The 17985-nt window shown below is 42.4% G+C and overlaps 1 protein-coding gene across 5 annotated transcripts in view; it reads left to right on the top strand.

Annotated features, from left to right (window-relative positions):
• The window catches only part of KCTD19 (potassium channel tetramerization domain containing 19), a 30646-nt gene that overhangs the window by 3353 nt on the left and 9308 nt on the right, over positions 1 to 17985 (top strand). For all 5 annotated transcript variants that reach the window (XM_019798859.2, XM_019798856.2, XM_019798857.2 and 2 more), the window contains exons 2-5: positions 1919 to 2215; positions 14380 to 14530; positions 15307 to 15498; positions 16730 to 16861. In XM_019798859.2, coding sequence (XP_019654418.1) covers positions 1919 to 2215; positions 14380 to 14530; positions 15307 to 15498; positions 16730 to 16861 — 772 coding nt within the window. The remainder of the gene's footprint in view (positions 1 to 1918; positions 2216 to 14379; positions 14531 to 15306; positions 15499 to 16729; positions 16862 to 17985) is intronic.

The following is a 17985-nucleotide window of genomic DNA, read 5'->3' as shown; positions in this document are numbered from 1 at the left end:
TTTTTTTTTGAAGATTTTATTTATTTATTCGACAGAGATAGAGACAGCCAGCGAGAGAGGGAACACAAGCAGGAGGAATGGGAGAGGAAGAAGCAGGCTCATAGCGGAGGAGCCTGACACGGGGCTCGATCCCATAACACCGAGATCACGCCCTGAGCCAAAGGCAGACACTTAACCGCTGTGCCACCCAGGCGCCCCTGTCTTTTTGCTTTCTTGATGATGTCCTTTGAAGCACAAAAGTTTTTAATTTTGAAGCTTTATTTGTTTCACTTGTGCTTTTTGTATCTCATCTAAGAAGGCATTACCTAATCCAAGATCATGAGGATTTTGTGTTTTCTTCTTTTTTTTTTTTTTAAAGATTTTATTTATTTATTTGACAGAGATAGAGACAGCCAGCGAGAGAGGGAACACAAGCAGAGGGAGTGGGAGAGGAAGAAGCAGGCTCATAGCGGAGGAGCCTGATGTGGGGCTCGATCCCATAACGCCGGGATCACACCCTGAGCCAAAGGCAGACGCTTAACCGCTGTGCTACCCAGGCGCCCCTGTGTTTTCTTCTAAGAGTTTTTTATATTTTTAGCTCTTATTTTTAGGTTTGGTCCATTTGGTGTTAATTTTTGTGTATGGTGTGAGGTAGGGGTCTAACTTTTTTATTTTTTATTTTTTGCATGTGGATATCTAGTTGTCCCAGCACCATTTTTTGAAAAGGCTATTCTTTACCCATTGGATTGCCTTGGCTCCCTTGTCAAATTCAATTAACCATAAATGTAAAGGTTTATTTCTGAACTCTCAATGGTGTTCCGCTTATCCATATGTTTTCCTTATACCAATAGCACACTATTTTGATTACTATAACTTTTTAGTAAGTTTTAAAAGTGGGAAGTGTGACTTATCAAATTTTGTTCTCCTTGGGGTGCCTGGGTGGCTTAGTCGGTTAAGTGTCTGACTCTTGATTTCAGTTCAGGTTATGATCTCATGGGTCATGGGATCAAGCCCCACCTTGGGCTCCAAACTCAACAGGGAGTCTGCTTGAGATCTTCTCCCTCTGCCCCTCCCCTCACTCTCTCTCCTGAATTAATTAAATTAATTAATCTTTAAAAAAATTTTTTTGTTCTCCTTTTTCAAGAGTTGGGGTTTGGGTTTTTTTGTTTTTTTATTTTTTTACTATTTGGGGTCCCTTGTATTTCCATATGAATTTTAACATCAGCTTGTCAATTTTTGCAAAAAAAAAAAAAAAGTCTGGAATTTTCACTTGGACTGTGTTCAATCAATCTGGAGAATATTGCAATCTTAACAGAATTAAATCTTCTGATTGGCAAACATGAGATGTTTTTCCATTTACTTAAGTCTTTTTAAAATTTCTTTCAACTATGTTTTGAACTTTTCAGAGTACAAGTATTATCTTTCTTCTGTTAAATTTATTCCTAAATATGTTGTTCTTTTTGATATTATTGGAATAGAATTGTTTTCTTAATCTCATTTTTGGATTATTCGTTCCTAGTGTATTAAAATCCAGTTGAGGGGACCCTAAGTGGCTCAGTCAGTTAAGCATTTGACTTTTGATTTTATCTCAGTTCATGATCTCAAGTTTGTGAGATCAAGCCCCTCAACAGGCTCTGTGCTGGGTATGGAGCTTGCTTGAGATTCTCTCTCCCCCTCTCCCTCTGTCCACCCCCCCCACTCTTACGCACTCTTTCTCTCTCTTCCTCTCAAATAAATACATAAATAAATAAAAATACAATTAATATATATCTTTCACCCCTGTTGAACTCATTTCTAATAAATTCCTAGTGAATTCTTGGGATTTTCTATATGGAAGATCACATTGTCTGCAAATAGAGATAGTCTTACTTCTTCCTTTCCAATATAGATGCTTTTTATTTCTTTTTCTTGCATAGCTCTGTTTTCATTCTTCTTTTAGGAGGAGCCTGGCATGCCTCATGAATCAGCAGAGGATTTGTTTCATTTCAACGTTGGGGGCTGGCATTTCTCAGTTCCCAGAAGCAAACTTGCTCAGTTTCCAGACTCCCTGCTATGGAAAGAGGCTTCAGCCTTGACCTCTTTGGAAAGCCAGAGGCTATTCATCGACAGAGACGGTTCCACATTTAGGCATGTGCACTATTACCTCTACACTTCCAAACTCTCCTTCTCCAGTTGTGCAGAACTGAACTTACTCTATGAGCAAGCACTGGGTTTGCAGCTGATGCCTTTGTTGCAGGTAAGATACTCTTGTCTTCTAGAAGTGATCAGTAACATAGGCCTTATATCAATCACTAGGTGTTGTGTCCTTTCATATATTGGTTGCTGAGATGACCCTCTTCATGGGGAAGTGTGATGAATGAGTTCAAGTAATAAATAAACTGAATAAAGGATTTCATCCTGATTCTGCCTTACCTATACCAGTAGCCACCACAGACCCAGGATGGGACTTAACCAACTGCTGAATTGGTTCCTTGACTCTTGGAAATCCTATTTTAACATTCTTCTTGAATGTTAATTTTTCTCCAAACTACAGAAACCATTTCTATGGCTTATCTTAAGTAGTTTATTCTTAGTTTTTGGACAATGATTTTTTTAACCTAGAAAAGCTAAATATTATGACTGGAAAGGACTGTTGGCCATGCTCCATATTAATCCCACTGTCTGGACAAAGTGTTGTTTACTGGATCCATCTCCATAATCACTGACACAACAAGTCACAGTTCAGCTCAATACACTACCAACTGAGCCTCCCCAACACCTCTTAGAAGAAAATTGAGGTAGATTGTGCATATCTGGGTCATATAGGAATGAGAACATTTCACAGTGAGTGTTTTTGCAGATATTCCTTACTAAATAATTTAATGTTTTCTCTTAAAAGTTATTATATATTTGGAACTCAAAACCCTAAAAAAACCCTTAACATATTCCAACACAAGTTGTTGTAGTATTTTTTTCTTTTTATTTTTTTAAGGCTACCCACCTGAAATAAAATTTTTTTTCAACTACCTCTGGAATGGAGCGCTAGAATTGATTACATGTGGCTTCAAAATTACTTACATGGCCTGGCATGTCAAAATTCCTGATGACTCTATGCCAAAGCACCATTTTGTGGGGAAAAGGAAGGGGTCACTTGTTCATTGCAGAAAATCAAAGAGATCAAGGCAATTTTTTGAAGAACCATTTTAAAGAACACAAGCCCATCATACAAACAGTTTATAAAGCCCTTTAATTCCTTTCCTATCCTCACTTTCCAAATTGAAACAAAATCTATCTGGGAAGCAACTTCAGAATATGAGGTAGCACTCAGAGGCCAATAAGTGGGTCCAATTCCAAAGTTCCAAGTTGTGTGAGCAGTAGAATTATTTGAAAAATCATGTGGATCTCCCTCCCTAAAGATACAGTAAAACAAGTGCTTATGTTTTAGAAATAGTGTTTTCAAAGAAATAAACACTTAGGCGGGCCTAATTGAAGTGATGTTTATTCTTTGAAGCAGAGTGTAAATACAGCTGGAGAATCAATAGCCATCTCAAGCAAATCAACAGCCTCACACATTTCTGTCACTTTCCCCACTACCAAGGCCTGTCCAAAAATTAGGTTCTTGCATAAATGTATGAATGCTTTCCTTGGAGAAAATGGGAGTTTTCCAATTATTAGTCTAAAGAGTTTTCTCAGGCAGTCCAACTTAATGCATTCAGCCAGTATTTATTGAAAACATTTTGGGTACCAGGCATATTCCTGTGGGCTTTAAGGAAAACATGGAATGAACCAACAAAAATAAAATGTGAGCCACAGGTAATTTTAAATTTTCTAGTAGGCATATTTTTTAAAAATCAAAAAGTGACGTTAATTTTAATAATATTTTATTTAACTCAATATATTTAAAATGCTATCATTTCAACATGTAATCAGTATTTTAAAACTGATATATTTTACATTTTTTGTACTAAGTCTTCAAAATCTGATGTGTGTTTTACACTTACAACACATCTCAGATTCAGATGATTGCATTTCCAGTACTCAGTAGCCACCTGTGGTTAAAGGCTACTATATGGGACAACACATATCTAAACTGTTCTAAAGTGTTGGTGCTCCTCACTGTAATGTCCCTCAGATTTAGCTCCTAGCAATAAAAATGGGACTTTGCCTCCTGCTAACTAAAGTTACTATGCACTCAGCAGATTGCATATCCTACTCAGGATTTTCTGTAACACAGTAGACTTTTTTGGAAAGCCATGCAGAAGAGCCAGCAAGCAGAATGAGATGGGAAGCTTCTGGAGGACAGACTCCTAGGCTCACATTGCTGCTCTACTCTTCACCCCTCCTAATCCCCCCACATTTCCACTCCTTCTTTCTCCCACCCCTCCCACCTGCCCACCTCACCTCCTTTCAGCCTGTAGCTTTGGTTTCCGAAGGGCACACTTAATACCTATTATTGTCTTGATTCTAAGTGTAATATTTATTGTGTTTTGGGCACCAATCAAGGGCCAAACACTGGAGATATAGGAAGGAACCATATAGCCATACAATGTCAATGCTATGAAAAACAGAGAAGTGCTTCATGTGTAATAGCGAAAGAGGAGGGCATTTCTATATTCTAGGACTTCTTGAGGTTTCACATGTGTTTATATGATTTTCTTTTTGTGTGTATAGTTTTTTTTTTTTTAAGATTTTATTTATTCATTTGAGAGAGAGAGAGACAGCCAGCGAGAGAGGGACCACAAGCAGGGGGAGAGGAAGAAGCAGGCTCCCAGCGGAGGAGCCTGATGGGGCGCTCGATCCCAGAATGCTGGGATCACACCCTGAGCCGAAGGCAGATGATTAACGACTGAGCCACCCAGGCGCCCCGAGTGTGTATAGTTTTTATGCTGTCAGCCACTGCCCTTGTAGTACTGAAATTTAGGTGAAAGAACAGAATATTTACATCTAACCTGCTGTTTTTAAATGTACAGATGTGGGGCGCCTGGGTGGCTCAGTGGGTTAAGCGCCTGTCTTCAGCTCAGGTCATGATCCTCTGCCGCCCCCGCCCCACCCCCCCACAGCTCGTGCTCTCTCTCACTCTCTCTCTCAAATAAATAAAATATTTTTTAAAAATAAAATAAAATAAAAATTAAATTAAATATACAGATGTGTAGTATGTGGAAAGGAGATAGCAAGTGACTGAGACCAGAGAAGCTACTCCTTTAAAAAGAGTGGTCAGGGCAGGCCTCACTGACAAGGCAACATTTGAGCAGAAACTTGCCTGAGGAAAGAGCTTCCAGGCATATGGAACAGCAAATAGAAATGCCCTGAGGTCAGAGTGACTTGGAAGAGGCCGACTCAGAGGCCACTGTCTGAGAGAATGAAAGGTAGAAAGATGACATAGGTAGCTGGTGAGGTCAGAGGAAGCTGGGGGCCAGATCTTGCAGAGTCTTATAAGCCACATTAAAGACATAGAATCTACTCTAAATGTTATAGGTAGCATCGGGAGATCCTTAAAGAAAGAAGTAAAATGATCAAATTCATGTTTAAAAAAGATTGCTCGACCTTGGGTTAAGCAATGGTTTCTCAGGTACAATACCAAAAGCACAAGCAACCGAAGAAAAAAAATAAATTGGACTTCATCAAAGTTAAAAACTTTTTTTTTTTTAAGATTTTATTTCTTTATTCGACAGAGATAGAGACAGCCAGCGAGAGAGGGAACACAAGCAGGGGGAGTGGGAGAGGAAGAAGCAGGCTCATAGCAGAAGAGCCTGATGTGGGGCTCGATCCCATAACGCCAGGATCATGCCCTGAGTCGAAGGCAGACGCCCAAATGCTGTGCCACCCAGGCGCCCCCAAAGTTAAAACCTTTTGTGCTTCAAAGGACACCATCAAAAAAGTGTAAAAGACAACCCACAGAATGAAACAAAATATTTGCAANATGCTGTGCCACCCAGGCGCCCCCAAAGTTAAAAACTTTTGTGCTTCAAAGGACACCATCAAAAAAGTGTAAAAGACAACCCACAGAATGAAACAAAATATTTGCAAATCACCTTTCTGATAAGGAACCTGTATCCAGAATATATAAAGAACTCTTACAACTAAACAACAAAAAGATAATCAAATTTTAAAATATGCAAAGGATTTGAGTAGACATTTCTCAAAATAATATATGCAAAAAGGCAACAAGCACATGAAAAGATGTTTAACATCATTAGCCATCAGGGAAATGCAAATGGAAACCACAATGAGATATCACTTCACACCCACTAGGATGGCTGTCATCAAAAAGACAGGCAATAACAGGTGTTGGCAAGGATGTGGAGAAATTGGAATCCTCACACACTGCTAATGGGAATGTAAATTTGTTCAGCTTCTTTGGAAAACAGTCTGGCAGTTCCTCAAAAAGTTAGAATTATTATGTGACCCCTGTTAATTCCATTTCTAACTATATACCCAAGAAAAATTAAAACATGCCCACACAAGAACTTGTAAACAAATGTTCAAACCAGCATTATTCATAGTAGCCAAAAAGTAGAAACAATCCTTATGTTCATCAGCTGATGAATAAACAAACAAAATGTATATCCATACAATGGAATACTATTTGTCGACAAAAAGGAATGAAGTACTGATACATGTAACAATAAGGATGAACTTCAAAACATTATGCTAAGTGAAAGAAGCCAGACACTGAGGACCATATGTTGTATGATTCAATTTATATAAAATGTTCATAATAGGTAACGTTATAGAGACAAAAAGTAGATTAGTTGTTGCCTAGAGCTGAGGTACAGCGTAGAAAGGATAGGGTGAGCAGGATTGGCAATGACTGTTGATGGGTACAGAGTTACTTTTTAGGATGTTGAAATAGATTGTGATGATGGTGCACAACTCTGTGAACATACTAAAACCAATGAACTGTACAATTTAAATTGGAGATTTTATCATTCATATTATATATAAATATAAAGTTATATTTATATATAATATGAATGCATTTCACATTAAATATATTTTAATAAAACTATAAAAATATCATTGACTTCTGTCTTAATATTAGACCAGGAGTCATCAAACTATAGTCTATGGATGAAATCCAGTCCACCACCTTTTTTGTACAACCTGTTAGCTACGAATGGTTTTTACATTTTTGTATGGTTGAACAAAAACCAAAAGAAAAATATTTTGTGGCACATGAAAATTATCTGAAATGCAAAGTTCAGTGCCCATTAAGTTTTATTGGAACATGGTCATGCTCATTTGTTTATTTATTGTTTATAGCTGCTCTTGAGCTATAACACAGAGTTGAACAGTTGCAACAGGGACCATATTCTCAAAGCCTAAAATATTTACTAGCTGCACTTTTACAGAAAAAAATTTGCCAGGGCATCTGGGTGCGTGAGGCACCCAAATTTTGATCTCAAAGTCATGAGTTCAAGCCCTGCAATGTGTCAACCCCTGGCCTACATTCTAGTGGGGCACAGGAAAAGCAGGAAGACCAGTTAGGAGGCTCCTATATTATCCAGATAAAATATAGTGGTAGTTTGGCCTAAGGTGGTAATAGTGGAGTTAGAATTGTTCAAATCTGGATATGTCTCGGTGATAGAACTGACAGGTTTGCTAATGAATTATTGATATGAATTGTTGGTAAGGTAAGAGAATGGATAACTCCTTTGTATCCTGAGCAGTAAGGCGAATGGTAGATTCCAAGGGATGTGCAGGGTTAGGGGGAGAAATCAGGCATTAGGATTTGAATGTGTTAAGTTTGAGAGGCAAGAAAAGGGTATTTATTAAACATCCAAGTGGCAATGGTGAAAAGGCAGCAGGATGTATAAGGTCTGGAATTCATGGGAGCAACCTGATCTAGAGGTATAATTTTGGGAGTCATCAAAGCTGATATATAAATCCATGAGCCTGGATGTTCACAGAAAAAATACAGAGTAGTCATTTCAGGTCTGTACATTAACATTATAGCGTATCCTAGAACTTTCTATGTAATTTGGGAAGTCTCCTTTGCCTAAATGTGAACTGCTTCAAGCCTCTCACAAACTATCAGCCTGGTTGAGAGTCAGCTGCTACTGCAGTGTGACATTTCTCTTCAGGGTCACTCACAAGGGTTCAAGGTTTTTGGCAGACTGTCAATTCCCTTTTACTTGTCCCGTTGAAGCCCACTGAGGACTTAGTACGACAGTGCATGCTACTTGTGTTTCCTTTTCCACTGCCTTCTGGGGACTTCTAAGTGTAGAAACTTAAATTATTCTGCCTATGAGCATTCTGTTACCAGCAAGCAACACAAACACACCTGCGTTCCTTGTGCTCAAGGGAGCCAGGGAGTTTTTATGTTGATCATGCAAATGATGCTTTTAAGAAAACAGGTCTCACAATAACAGGTCTCACATTTCCTATTACTCACAATGTGAAGACAGATTACCATTGTGATCTTGGAAAGGAAGATTACATTAACAGTAGATACTTATCGCAACAGCACAGCTTGTTTGTGGATATATGGGTAAGTGGACAACCCTTGATATGGTGCCTGCTTGCCCTGGCTCCTGTCCCAACACATACACACCTACGTGCATGCATGGGCACGCATACACACACACACACACACACACACATTGAAGTTCAGCCATGTCCCAAATGCCTCTCTTCACACCTTTCAACTTGCTATTTCTTCTTCCTAGAATGATCCTCCTTTAAGGTTTACCCTAAGTATGATCAAAGGGAAGCCTAGCCTGACATTTCCAGGCAGAATTTTTGTTTCTCTGCTCTCAGAGTTTATTTCTGTCACCTATCAATGCTATTCTGTTTGGATCAGGTATTCATATATCTTTCTCCTTCACTAGCCTGTATTCTTCGCATGCTTCCGTTCCTAGGCTCTCACAGTACCCAGCCTATAACAGGTGTTTAATAAACATCCAGTAAGAGAACACTGAATGATGTACCCAAGATGACCTATGAAAGTTGAATCTACTTCTGCAGGTCAGGGAACTGGAGGTGGTAGTGGGAGGGGCAGGTTTGAGATGCTGGTCGTTGTGTCTTATTTGACTTCTTTGGCTGATAGCAGCTGTCTTACACATCCTTTTATTCTACTGGCCTTGCTTCCCTTGAGCTTCAGATTGATGCTGGCCTTCCTTGTTTTTACAAGGCAGTTGGAGATTTGTGAGCTCCTCCAAGCTCCTTCCAACAGCCCACATCAGAGTATAAATCATCTCTGAGAGCGGTTCTGCTTTGGAAAACCTCGTTAAATCCCAGAGCTCTTACAGTAGTACATTTGTCAGCCATCTTTTGGTGACCATACCTACACATATACACACTCGCCTGAAGGCCATTAGTCTCATACTGCTTCTGACTGACATATTTTTTCACTGCTATCTAGGCAAAATTAACATTAATTATCCTTGTGCTAGTAACTAGCCATCTGAATTCGGGTCTATATTTCCCTAAAGAAATCCTCCCTCTAATAACTTTCTGGGTCATAGTATGTGAATAGTAAAAGTATTCAGGCAGATAGAGATGGAATTGAAGTCCATAGAGACCAGCCACATACTCTGTGGCAACTTCAGTCAACAAAGCCAAAGGACAGCTGGAAGCTAGGTTCTCTGAAATTCTCTTCACTAATTCATTACTTCATTCTTTCTATGAAAATGTATTGAGGGGCGCCTGGGTGGCTGAGTAGGTTGAGCATCTGACTTCGGCTCAGGTCATGATCTCAGGGTCCTGGAATCGAGCTCTGCGTTGGGCTCCCAGCTCAGCAGGGAATCTGCTGCTCCCTCTGCCCCTTCCCCCACTCGTGCTCCCTTTCTCTCTCTCTCAAATAAATAAAATCTTTAAAAAAATGTATTGGGATCCCACAGGATCTGTTGTGGGTGCTGCAAATACAGCAGAGAACAAAACAGGCAAGATCCTCATGGTGTTGGAGGTTGTATCTACTAGGGGAGAGTAACAGATGGTAAATAAATAAGTAGGTGTTATTGAGAACAATAAAGCAAAGTGAGGGGGTTAGGGAATGTATTCTTTGGATTCATATAGCACCTAAATGGCTTCCCATGAGTAGAAGGCCTTGTGTTTCTACAATTCAGAGCAAGGATTGACAGAGTTTAGGAGACAGCCTAATTAAGGCTTCTGGGCCTAGTTCATGCAGCATGACTTGACTGGCAGGAATTGTGATCTTTTGGGATTTATTTGTATGTTTTTCTTTTGTTAGATTTGTCAAACATACATTCCTTGGAGAAAGGCATAGCTCACACTTCACATTTGTAGAAGTAGCAAGAAATGGAGATTTCATTTCTACAAAATAGATCATTCTTCCCTCAGCTAGTACATCTCTCAAGCTGGTTGGACTGTCATACCCACCCACCCCACAGGGTATATCTGGGTACCCCGTAGCACCTCCAATAAGGGAGTCCAGGCCCATCCTCAAACAGGTTGTTTTCCCAGGCAGGGACTTCCCTTTCTCAGTACATCCTTTCCACAATGGCCAATTTAGAGTTGTTCAAGGCACTGTTGTTCCCTGAGACAGAATTTCAGGATTTAAATCTGCAAATGAGATAAATGGCAGGTTCACATTCTTCTGATGGAGTCAGCTTAGCACGGGTTTCAAATGGTCTGCTGCCTCTTGCAGGGTCTCCCTGGATTTACTCTTTTCTTTCTACTTCACCTGACATCTTTTGATCCATCACCAGTCAGACCCAAGTTGAGACCTTTTGTCCTGTCATCCTGTCTCCCTCTCCTCCTTTATCCTTGTCCCTCTCCCCCTTAGATCTACCCTCTGGACTCTAGGTCCAAAGATGGAATCACTGCCTTCACTGCCCTCTGAACTCTCTGGGCTCTGCCCATTGTAATCCTGTGTTGGCTTTTCCTATGGTTTTGCATCCTCAGCATCTTTCTCAGTTTTTATGAATGCAGTCTGCTTCTCTGCCAGCTCATTTTGGGCTCCCTCATGTCTCATTTTGCTTTTCTTTCCAGAGGACTCAGTTTTCTATCTCTCCATTTACATGCATTCTTTCATTTAACACAGCAATTCTGAGCACTTACTACACATTAGGTTCTAGACTAGAAGCTGGGGATGCATCAAGCCAGTCCTTCCCCCAAAGCCTGAAAGGACAGGGCTGAAACCAAGCCAGAGACCCAGAGAAAAAAATTTGGAGGGGTCTCTGGGAACAAAGGAGAATGACCCACTCTATCTAGGGGAGGCTCCAGGCTTTTCAGACAGAGAAGGGAGGAGAGAAGTGTTCTGGGAAGAGGAAATTGCATATACAAATTTGAGGAGGCATTAGTGTCTTTGGAGTTTTATGGAGTTTAGTGTCATTGATAATGGGATGCAGACAAAAAGAATGGTAGGAGATGAAGCTGGAAAGGTAGTTTGACCACTAAGAGAAAGGAAATTAACATTTTTTTTAAAGATTTTTATTTATTTATTTGACAGAGATAGAGACAGCCAGCGAGAGAGGGAACACAAGCAGGGGGAGTGGGAGAGGAAGAAGCAGGCTCATAGCGGAGGAGCCTGATGTGGGGCTCGATCCCATAACGCTGGGATCACGCCCTGAGCCGAAGGCAGACGCTTAACCACTGTGCCACCCAGGCGCCCCAGGAAATTAACATTTATATTATTTCCTTTAATCCTTATAACAACATCTTCCAGATTTTACTATCTCCACTTTGCATGTGAGGAGCCTGAGGCTTCTAGAGGCTTAGTGACAGATGGGAGGCAATGGGTTAAGAGCATAGACTCTAGAATTCTGGGTTCCATTCCTAGCATCTCCACTTATTTGGGGCACTGAGTACTTGTTCCCTTCTTGAGCCTTGTTTTCCATTTGCTAAAAGGGAGTGATAGTAGTAAAGACTACTTGGTATGGGGAGAAGGGACATTAGGAGGATTGAGTTTAAAAATGCCTGGGTTGTGGTGTCTGGCTGGCTCAGTCAGTAGAACGTGCATGTTTTGTTCTTGGGGTTGTGAGTCTGAGCCCCATGTTGGGTGTAGAGACTACTTAAAAATAAAATCTTAAAAAAAAAAATAAAGTGCCTGGGCAATAAATGTCAGCTCTTAAGTGACCAAGATTCAAAGCCCAGTCTGTCTGAGTTCAGGGCCCTTGTGCTTTTTGTGTATATCCAGCTGCCTCCATTGATTGTGAAGGACCTTGCATGCAATGCCAAGGAGAATTTGGATGGCCCATAGGTAGTGGGGAACACTGAAGTTTTTTAAGATGGAGAATGGTTTGGACTCATTTGCATGTTTGAAAGATCACTGTAAAGAGAGGGCCTGGGGATGAGAGGACCAGGACTGGGGGAGGGGAAAGAAGGAAAAGGGTGGAGCAGAGAGCAGGGCATGGAGTCATAGGGCTTGCTGACTGACTAGGTGGAGATGTGGGAATATCAGTCAAGTCACAGTCCCTGCTTTAGATTCCTCAATGTCTTTTCTTAACCAGGGGATATATCAAACTCCTCAGCCCAGCTTACAGAGCTTTTCACTCTCTGGCTCTTGTTTACTGCCCTGGATTCATCTCCCTCACTCCCTCAACCTCCATACACCTCAGGACCCTGAGATCATGACCCAAGCCGAAGGCAGACACTTAACTGACTGAGCCACCCAGGTGCCCCAACCTCCATACACCTCAAGTCTACAATCAAGGCACAGAGGCAGGTGCCTCAGTATATATCTCTACTTACCATCCTCCCACCTGTCCTGTCTCTCCTGTGCAGTCACTGTTTTCTTTATCCCACTTAGTACAAATACTGCCACATTATAGTAATATAATTTATTATTGTTGTTATTATTATTATTGCCATATCATCATCATCATTATCATCTCATTTTAATTCAGTAATCCTGCTCACTCACTGATGCAGAAAGTGTTCCAGTCTCTCCATCACCTTCCTGGCACCTCATTTATATTTCTCTTCGCCTGAGGCCAACTACTGCCTCATACGAAAACCCATCTATCGCCAGTTTCCCTCCTCAGGATAGCTGACACCTTGACATAGAAGCTAAAGTTGTGTGCAACCCTGAGCAAAGAGGAACAAGAAAGCTTACATTTCCTTCCAACGCTGTGGAAAGAAATTCTAGGGTTCCTGGAGCTCCTGAAACTTCAAAAACGATGCTGGCCTTTAATCTTAGTTTATATAAATTGTTGGTTTTCTTGTCTCTTCTCAGCTTTCCTCCAAGCGGAGAGCTCCTTCAGTCAAGGCACAGTATCTTTGGCCCTGGTGATACACAAGCATTTCTTGAATGAATGAATGACACTCTCTTCTGGTGTTTCACACACACACACACTGTTCCTCCCTCCCATTACTTAGTGCTTCCAGAAAGAACTCCCCATGACCCTGACATTTTCCAGTCCTTCCACAAATCCAACAGTCACCCAAAATGAGGAAGATTCTCCCATTTCTAGTTCCCTCCTTTTACAGACCTAGGCAGTTCTGTGGGTGCAGTTTATAGTCATGGCCACCAGAGGGCACTTTCAAAGCTCGGGCTTCCTATGAGCAGCTTCACAAGAGCTTCACCTGCGTAATTCAGCTTAGAAGCAGGTTCTTTTATTAGTTTCATACTGAATCTAAGGTGTTTTGTTGATTTTGAGGCTCTTAGAGAAAGAAGTTGTCATATGGTGCCTTTCAGCAACTACTTTTCTAGCTATGTCCAGCAATTTCTTGGGAAAATGCTATTTTCTTCTAGAGTAGGGAGAGGACAAATGGGTTTGCTGTTATGATAATCTGCCCGCTATACAGGCCTTTTGAGGGAGAATGGGTCCTTGAGCAATGGGCAGCACCAGCCTACCTTCTGCTTTGAGCTTCAGCTCTGTCTATTTGGCGTGCTCCAGCTTATGTACCCACCCCTAGTCACCTGCTCCATCAAGTGGAAAAGCTCTGGACGTGGAAGACTGCTTGAACAAGTCACAAATCCTTTAACCTCAATTGCTTCATCAGTAAAATGGGACTGCAGACATTTACCACATCCATCTCACAGAGCTGTGTCAGGGTAAATTAGCAAATGTCTATGAAAGTGCTTTGAAAAATGTGGTACCCTGTGCCACATCCAAGTCCCTGCTTAGATCATGTTCCAGGATTAGGACGAACACAAACAATAAGCAGATCACAACAAGTATACAAGTTGTTGAGGGGAAATGGTAGAAAATCTCCAGTTTTTAATGGTTAAATATAAATTACTCTTTAGCTTAAATAAGATAAATTTCTGTTAGCATAAAATTATAACCCCAAAAAGATTGTTTCAAAAATCAAAAGATAGTCAAAGAAATTTTGAATATCAGCATATCATCTTGTAGACCTAAATTTGTATATTTTTGTGTGATTGACTAAATTTATTTCAAAACACTTTACCAAAGTAAGTCACATGCTATTTTTCCTGGTATTTTGCCCTAGAACTGGTAGATAATTATGCAATTTAGAATTTTCAAGGCAGTAATTTTCTGTATCTAACAGACTCTAGATAATCTGAAGGAAGGGAAACACCACCTACGTGTACGGCCTGCAGACATACCTGTTGCTGAGAGAGCATCTTTGAACTACTGGCGAACATGGAAATGTATCAGCAAACCCTCAGAATTTCCTATAAAAAGCCCCGCCTTCACAGGTATACCCACAGGCTGACCCTTCCTGTAGCCCACACCAGCTTCCCTTCTCCTCACCCTAATAGACGTGGCTTCCATCCAGAGAGTACTCTGATTGCTGAACTAGTTTTAGATGATCTTTCTACCTCTCCATCATCTTCTTTGATCTTGTACCCTGCCACATGCCCTCTCCAAGGCTGCTTACCCACTGGAACTAAACATCCTCTTCCACGTTCATTCCTCTGCATACTGGTTTTACTTGGGCAAGGCTGGGCTGCATTCTGCCCCCCTCCTAGTAGTCAGAAAACTCCACCAACCTTTCACGTCACCTCTAATTACCGCATAAGAAGTGTCCCCAAATGATTACTGTCTGATGGGTGACTTGTGGTATAGATTGGCCTGAGACATCAAAACAGCCATTCATGATTATTGATGGGTTTTGAGCTTCCAAGAGAGTCAAAATAATCTATTTTGTCACAATCGGTCACAATGGTTGGTTTGATCAATTAGAAACAACCAGATAGGTGACAAGTATGAATTTAATGACCTTTAGTACCTAAGCCAAAATGTTACAACATGTCCTCCTGCCCTTCATTGTAGGAAAAATAGATGTCCATGTCCTTCTCCCACCATACTCCTGTGTCCGGTGTTAGGGTTACATCTGCGGGCAGGGAGGGGGAAAGGAGGCACCTGGCATGACCATCTCTGGGGTGATCTCCCCAGCTTCCTCCAGGACTCTGGGATCAGTGAGCCCTGGCCTCTGAGTGGTGGTGATGCCCCTCTGCACATTCTCTTCCAGGCCTACATGATAAGGCACCTTTGGGACTCATGGACACACCATTGTTAGACACAGAAGAGGAAGTGCACTACTGTTTTCTGCCCCTAGACCTAGTGGCCAAGTATCCAAGCCTGGTGACTGAAGACAATCTGCTGTGGCTGGCTGAGACTGTGGCCCTAATCGAGTGCGAGTGCAGCGAGTTCCGCTTCATTGGTGATTGCTCTATCCTGGGGGTGGGGGGCTGATAGGGCCTATCCATCCCTCCCCATCCCACATCCCATGGAGGCTCAGCTTGGTGCTTAGGGCTTCAGGAGCTTCCTTGGGCTGAGGTGGTGGAAGCATGACAGAGCCTTCTGGAAGGCAAGCAGATTCCTGGCATTAGACTCCCACGAACCTCAGGGCTATTTTATTCCCTGTGCATTTGGGGATGGCATGGGTGTAAAGGGTCACTGGAAGCTGCCTGCAGTGATCGGGGCCACAGGTATTGGTGTGAAAGGCAAGGCCCTGAGCTGGGCTCAAAAGTCAGCTACTCTTTAGCTTGCCTTTATGTGTCCATCTGGGGGTGCTCCAGCCTCAGTTCCTCTCACCATAAAATGAGGAAATAGGGTTTCCTATTCCTATTCCTTTGTTTCAAAGAATGGTCCCTACCTGCTCTCATATCTGCTAAATCCAGAACAAAAGAGAAAGAGGGTGTATGGTGAAAGGTTCCCCAAAATCATTGTAAAATTGTCTGCTTGAGCTAGTGCCCTAAGGAGGGAGATCTTCAACCTGGACAAAGAGAACTTCTTTCCCCCCACCCTAGGACACACTCTGGTCAAGGGGGTGGACTGAGTGAACTCTTTGATTCCAAGATGCTGTTGCTGCCTAGAATGAATAGGGCAGGAAACACCCAAGTTGTACGGGGGCCCAAATGCTTGGAACCCCAGCCATTCCTTATAGTCACCTGGAAAGTTGTCTTGATGTGCTTCTGAATCTCCAAGTTGATTCACACAGGATGTTAGCGTTGGCTCCATCTCTGCCTCCCACACTGCAATCCAGGCAGGGACAAACTGCCAAGTGCCACCTGCCAGCCCAGCTCAGCTGGGCCCTTCCTCTGTAAGCGGCAAGACAACTCCCTCTTTTGGAATGACCTGCTCTTGGGTCAAGACTCACAGGGTAAGTCTCAAGGCCAGTATGTTCACCAGGAGGGCCTGGCCTGGAAACCCCAAGCCAGGCCAAGGGAGGCCACACCCATGGACTCAAACACAGGAAAACAAAATAATTTGGGGTCTTTCACCTTGAAACCACAGACTCAAAGCTAATCTAACCAGGTATGTTTAGAAATTGTTTCAGAACAAGGACAGCCTAGGATATGTTGCAGTACTACAAACCTGCCAAAACCTGGACCTACAATTGAATCAGAAATAACCTCCTTAACCAATTTTGTTTCCCTTTGCTTTTCAAGTGAATTTTCTACGCTCACAGAAGATTTTACTACCAGATAATTTCTCCAACATAGATGTGTTAGAAGCAGAAGTGGAAATTCTGGAAATCCCTGAGCTCACTGAAGCTGTAAGATTGTACCGGATGAACATGGGTATGTCACCAGGGGGACCTTGCCCTCCCCTTGACATTCTGGGGCAGTCCATGCTTGAGCTGGAAAAGCCAAGAACAAATGTCTCCCCTCCCTCCCACAACCACTTTGGTCTTTGGGCAGTGGTGAGAGAGGCAGGTGTTTTGGCTGACTTAGACTATGAGAAGAGTAATTTCAGCCTGAAACCTTGTGTGCCCTCTGGCTGCTCCGCCTTCCCACTGGGCTGTAGGTAGCTCAGCCCAGCCTGGGTGGGGAAACCAGGCCTGAATGTCCTAGGGAGGGAGGTTGGGCCCAAGGGCAAGCTTCCCAGAGGTACAGTGGGTCTGCCCTGCTGGTAGAAGTGGTGAGCACCTGGGAACTTGCAGCACCTGACAGCCACTGCCATCCTTCCCCTTCCAGGCATAGCTGGAGGGCATGGGAGACTCTCAGGCAGATTCTTCCTTAGTGCTTCAGTTCTCTCACCACCCCCCAAATTCCCTTGTTTCCCTACTTCACAACCTCCGGCTGCTGTGCCTGTCTGCCTGCTTCTGACACTTCCTGACCCAGGTCCAATCCAGGCCTTCATGCTCCCAGTCCTACTTCATTTTAGTTTCCTCCTCACGTGTTTTATTTGCCTTTCATCATCCCCTTTCCCAAATCCTGTACATGTATGGAAGCTACTGTGCATGTGGCAGGGCACTAGCTACCCCAGCGTGGCCTCAGCTGGCATGCTGAGATTGTAGAGAACTGTCTTGCACATGTGGAGTTGGCCTGTGGATCACCAGACATTTACCCATGGGAATCAGGTCTTTCCCTGTGTTTAGACCCAGCTCTCCCAGCCTCGTCCCCAGGCAAAATGGGAGTTCAGTCCTATCTGCAACTAGTGGCATCCTGCAGGAGGTCTCAGGAGCCTGTACCGGGATCTTACAATCCCTTAAGAGAGGGTGAGTTCAAATCCCTCCTTCAAGGGCTTCTATTTCTCAGACAACATGGGTCTTTGAGAGATGAGGACGACAGTGCCTATTCCACAAGAACCATGTGAAGTTGGAAGGAAAGCATGTTTGCAGTCAGGCTCTGTAAACCATGCAGCAGCCCTCAAATACAAAGCATGGTTTTTGCCTTTTATAAAGCACATAACTAAGGGAAAC

Source organism: Ailuropoda melanoleuca, chromosome 12 (genome assembly GCF_002007445.2).
Source record: "Ailuropoda melanoleuca isolate Jingjing chromosome 12, ASM200744v2, whole genome shotgun sequence".
Taxonomy (NCBI): domain Eukaryota; kingdom Metazoa; phylum Chordata; class Mammalia; order Carnivora; family Ursidae; genus Ailuropoda; species Ailuropoda melanoleuca.
The sequence above is the reverse complement of the archived record's forward strand: the minus strand, read 5'-3'. Positions and strand labels throughout refer to the sequence as shown.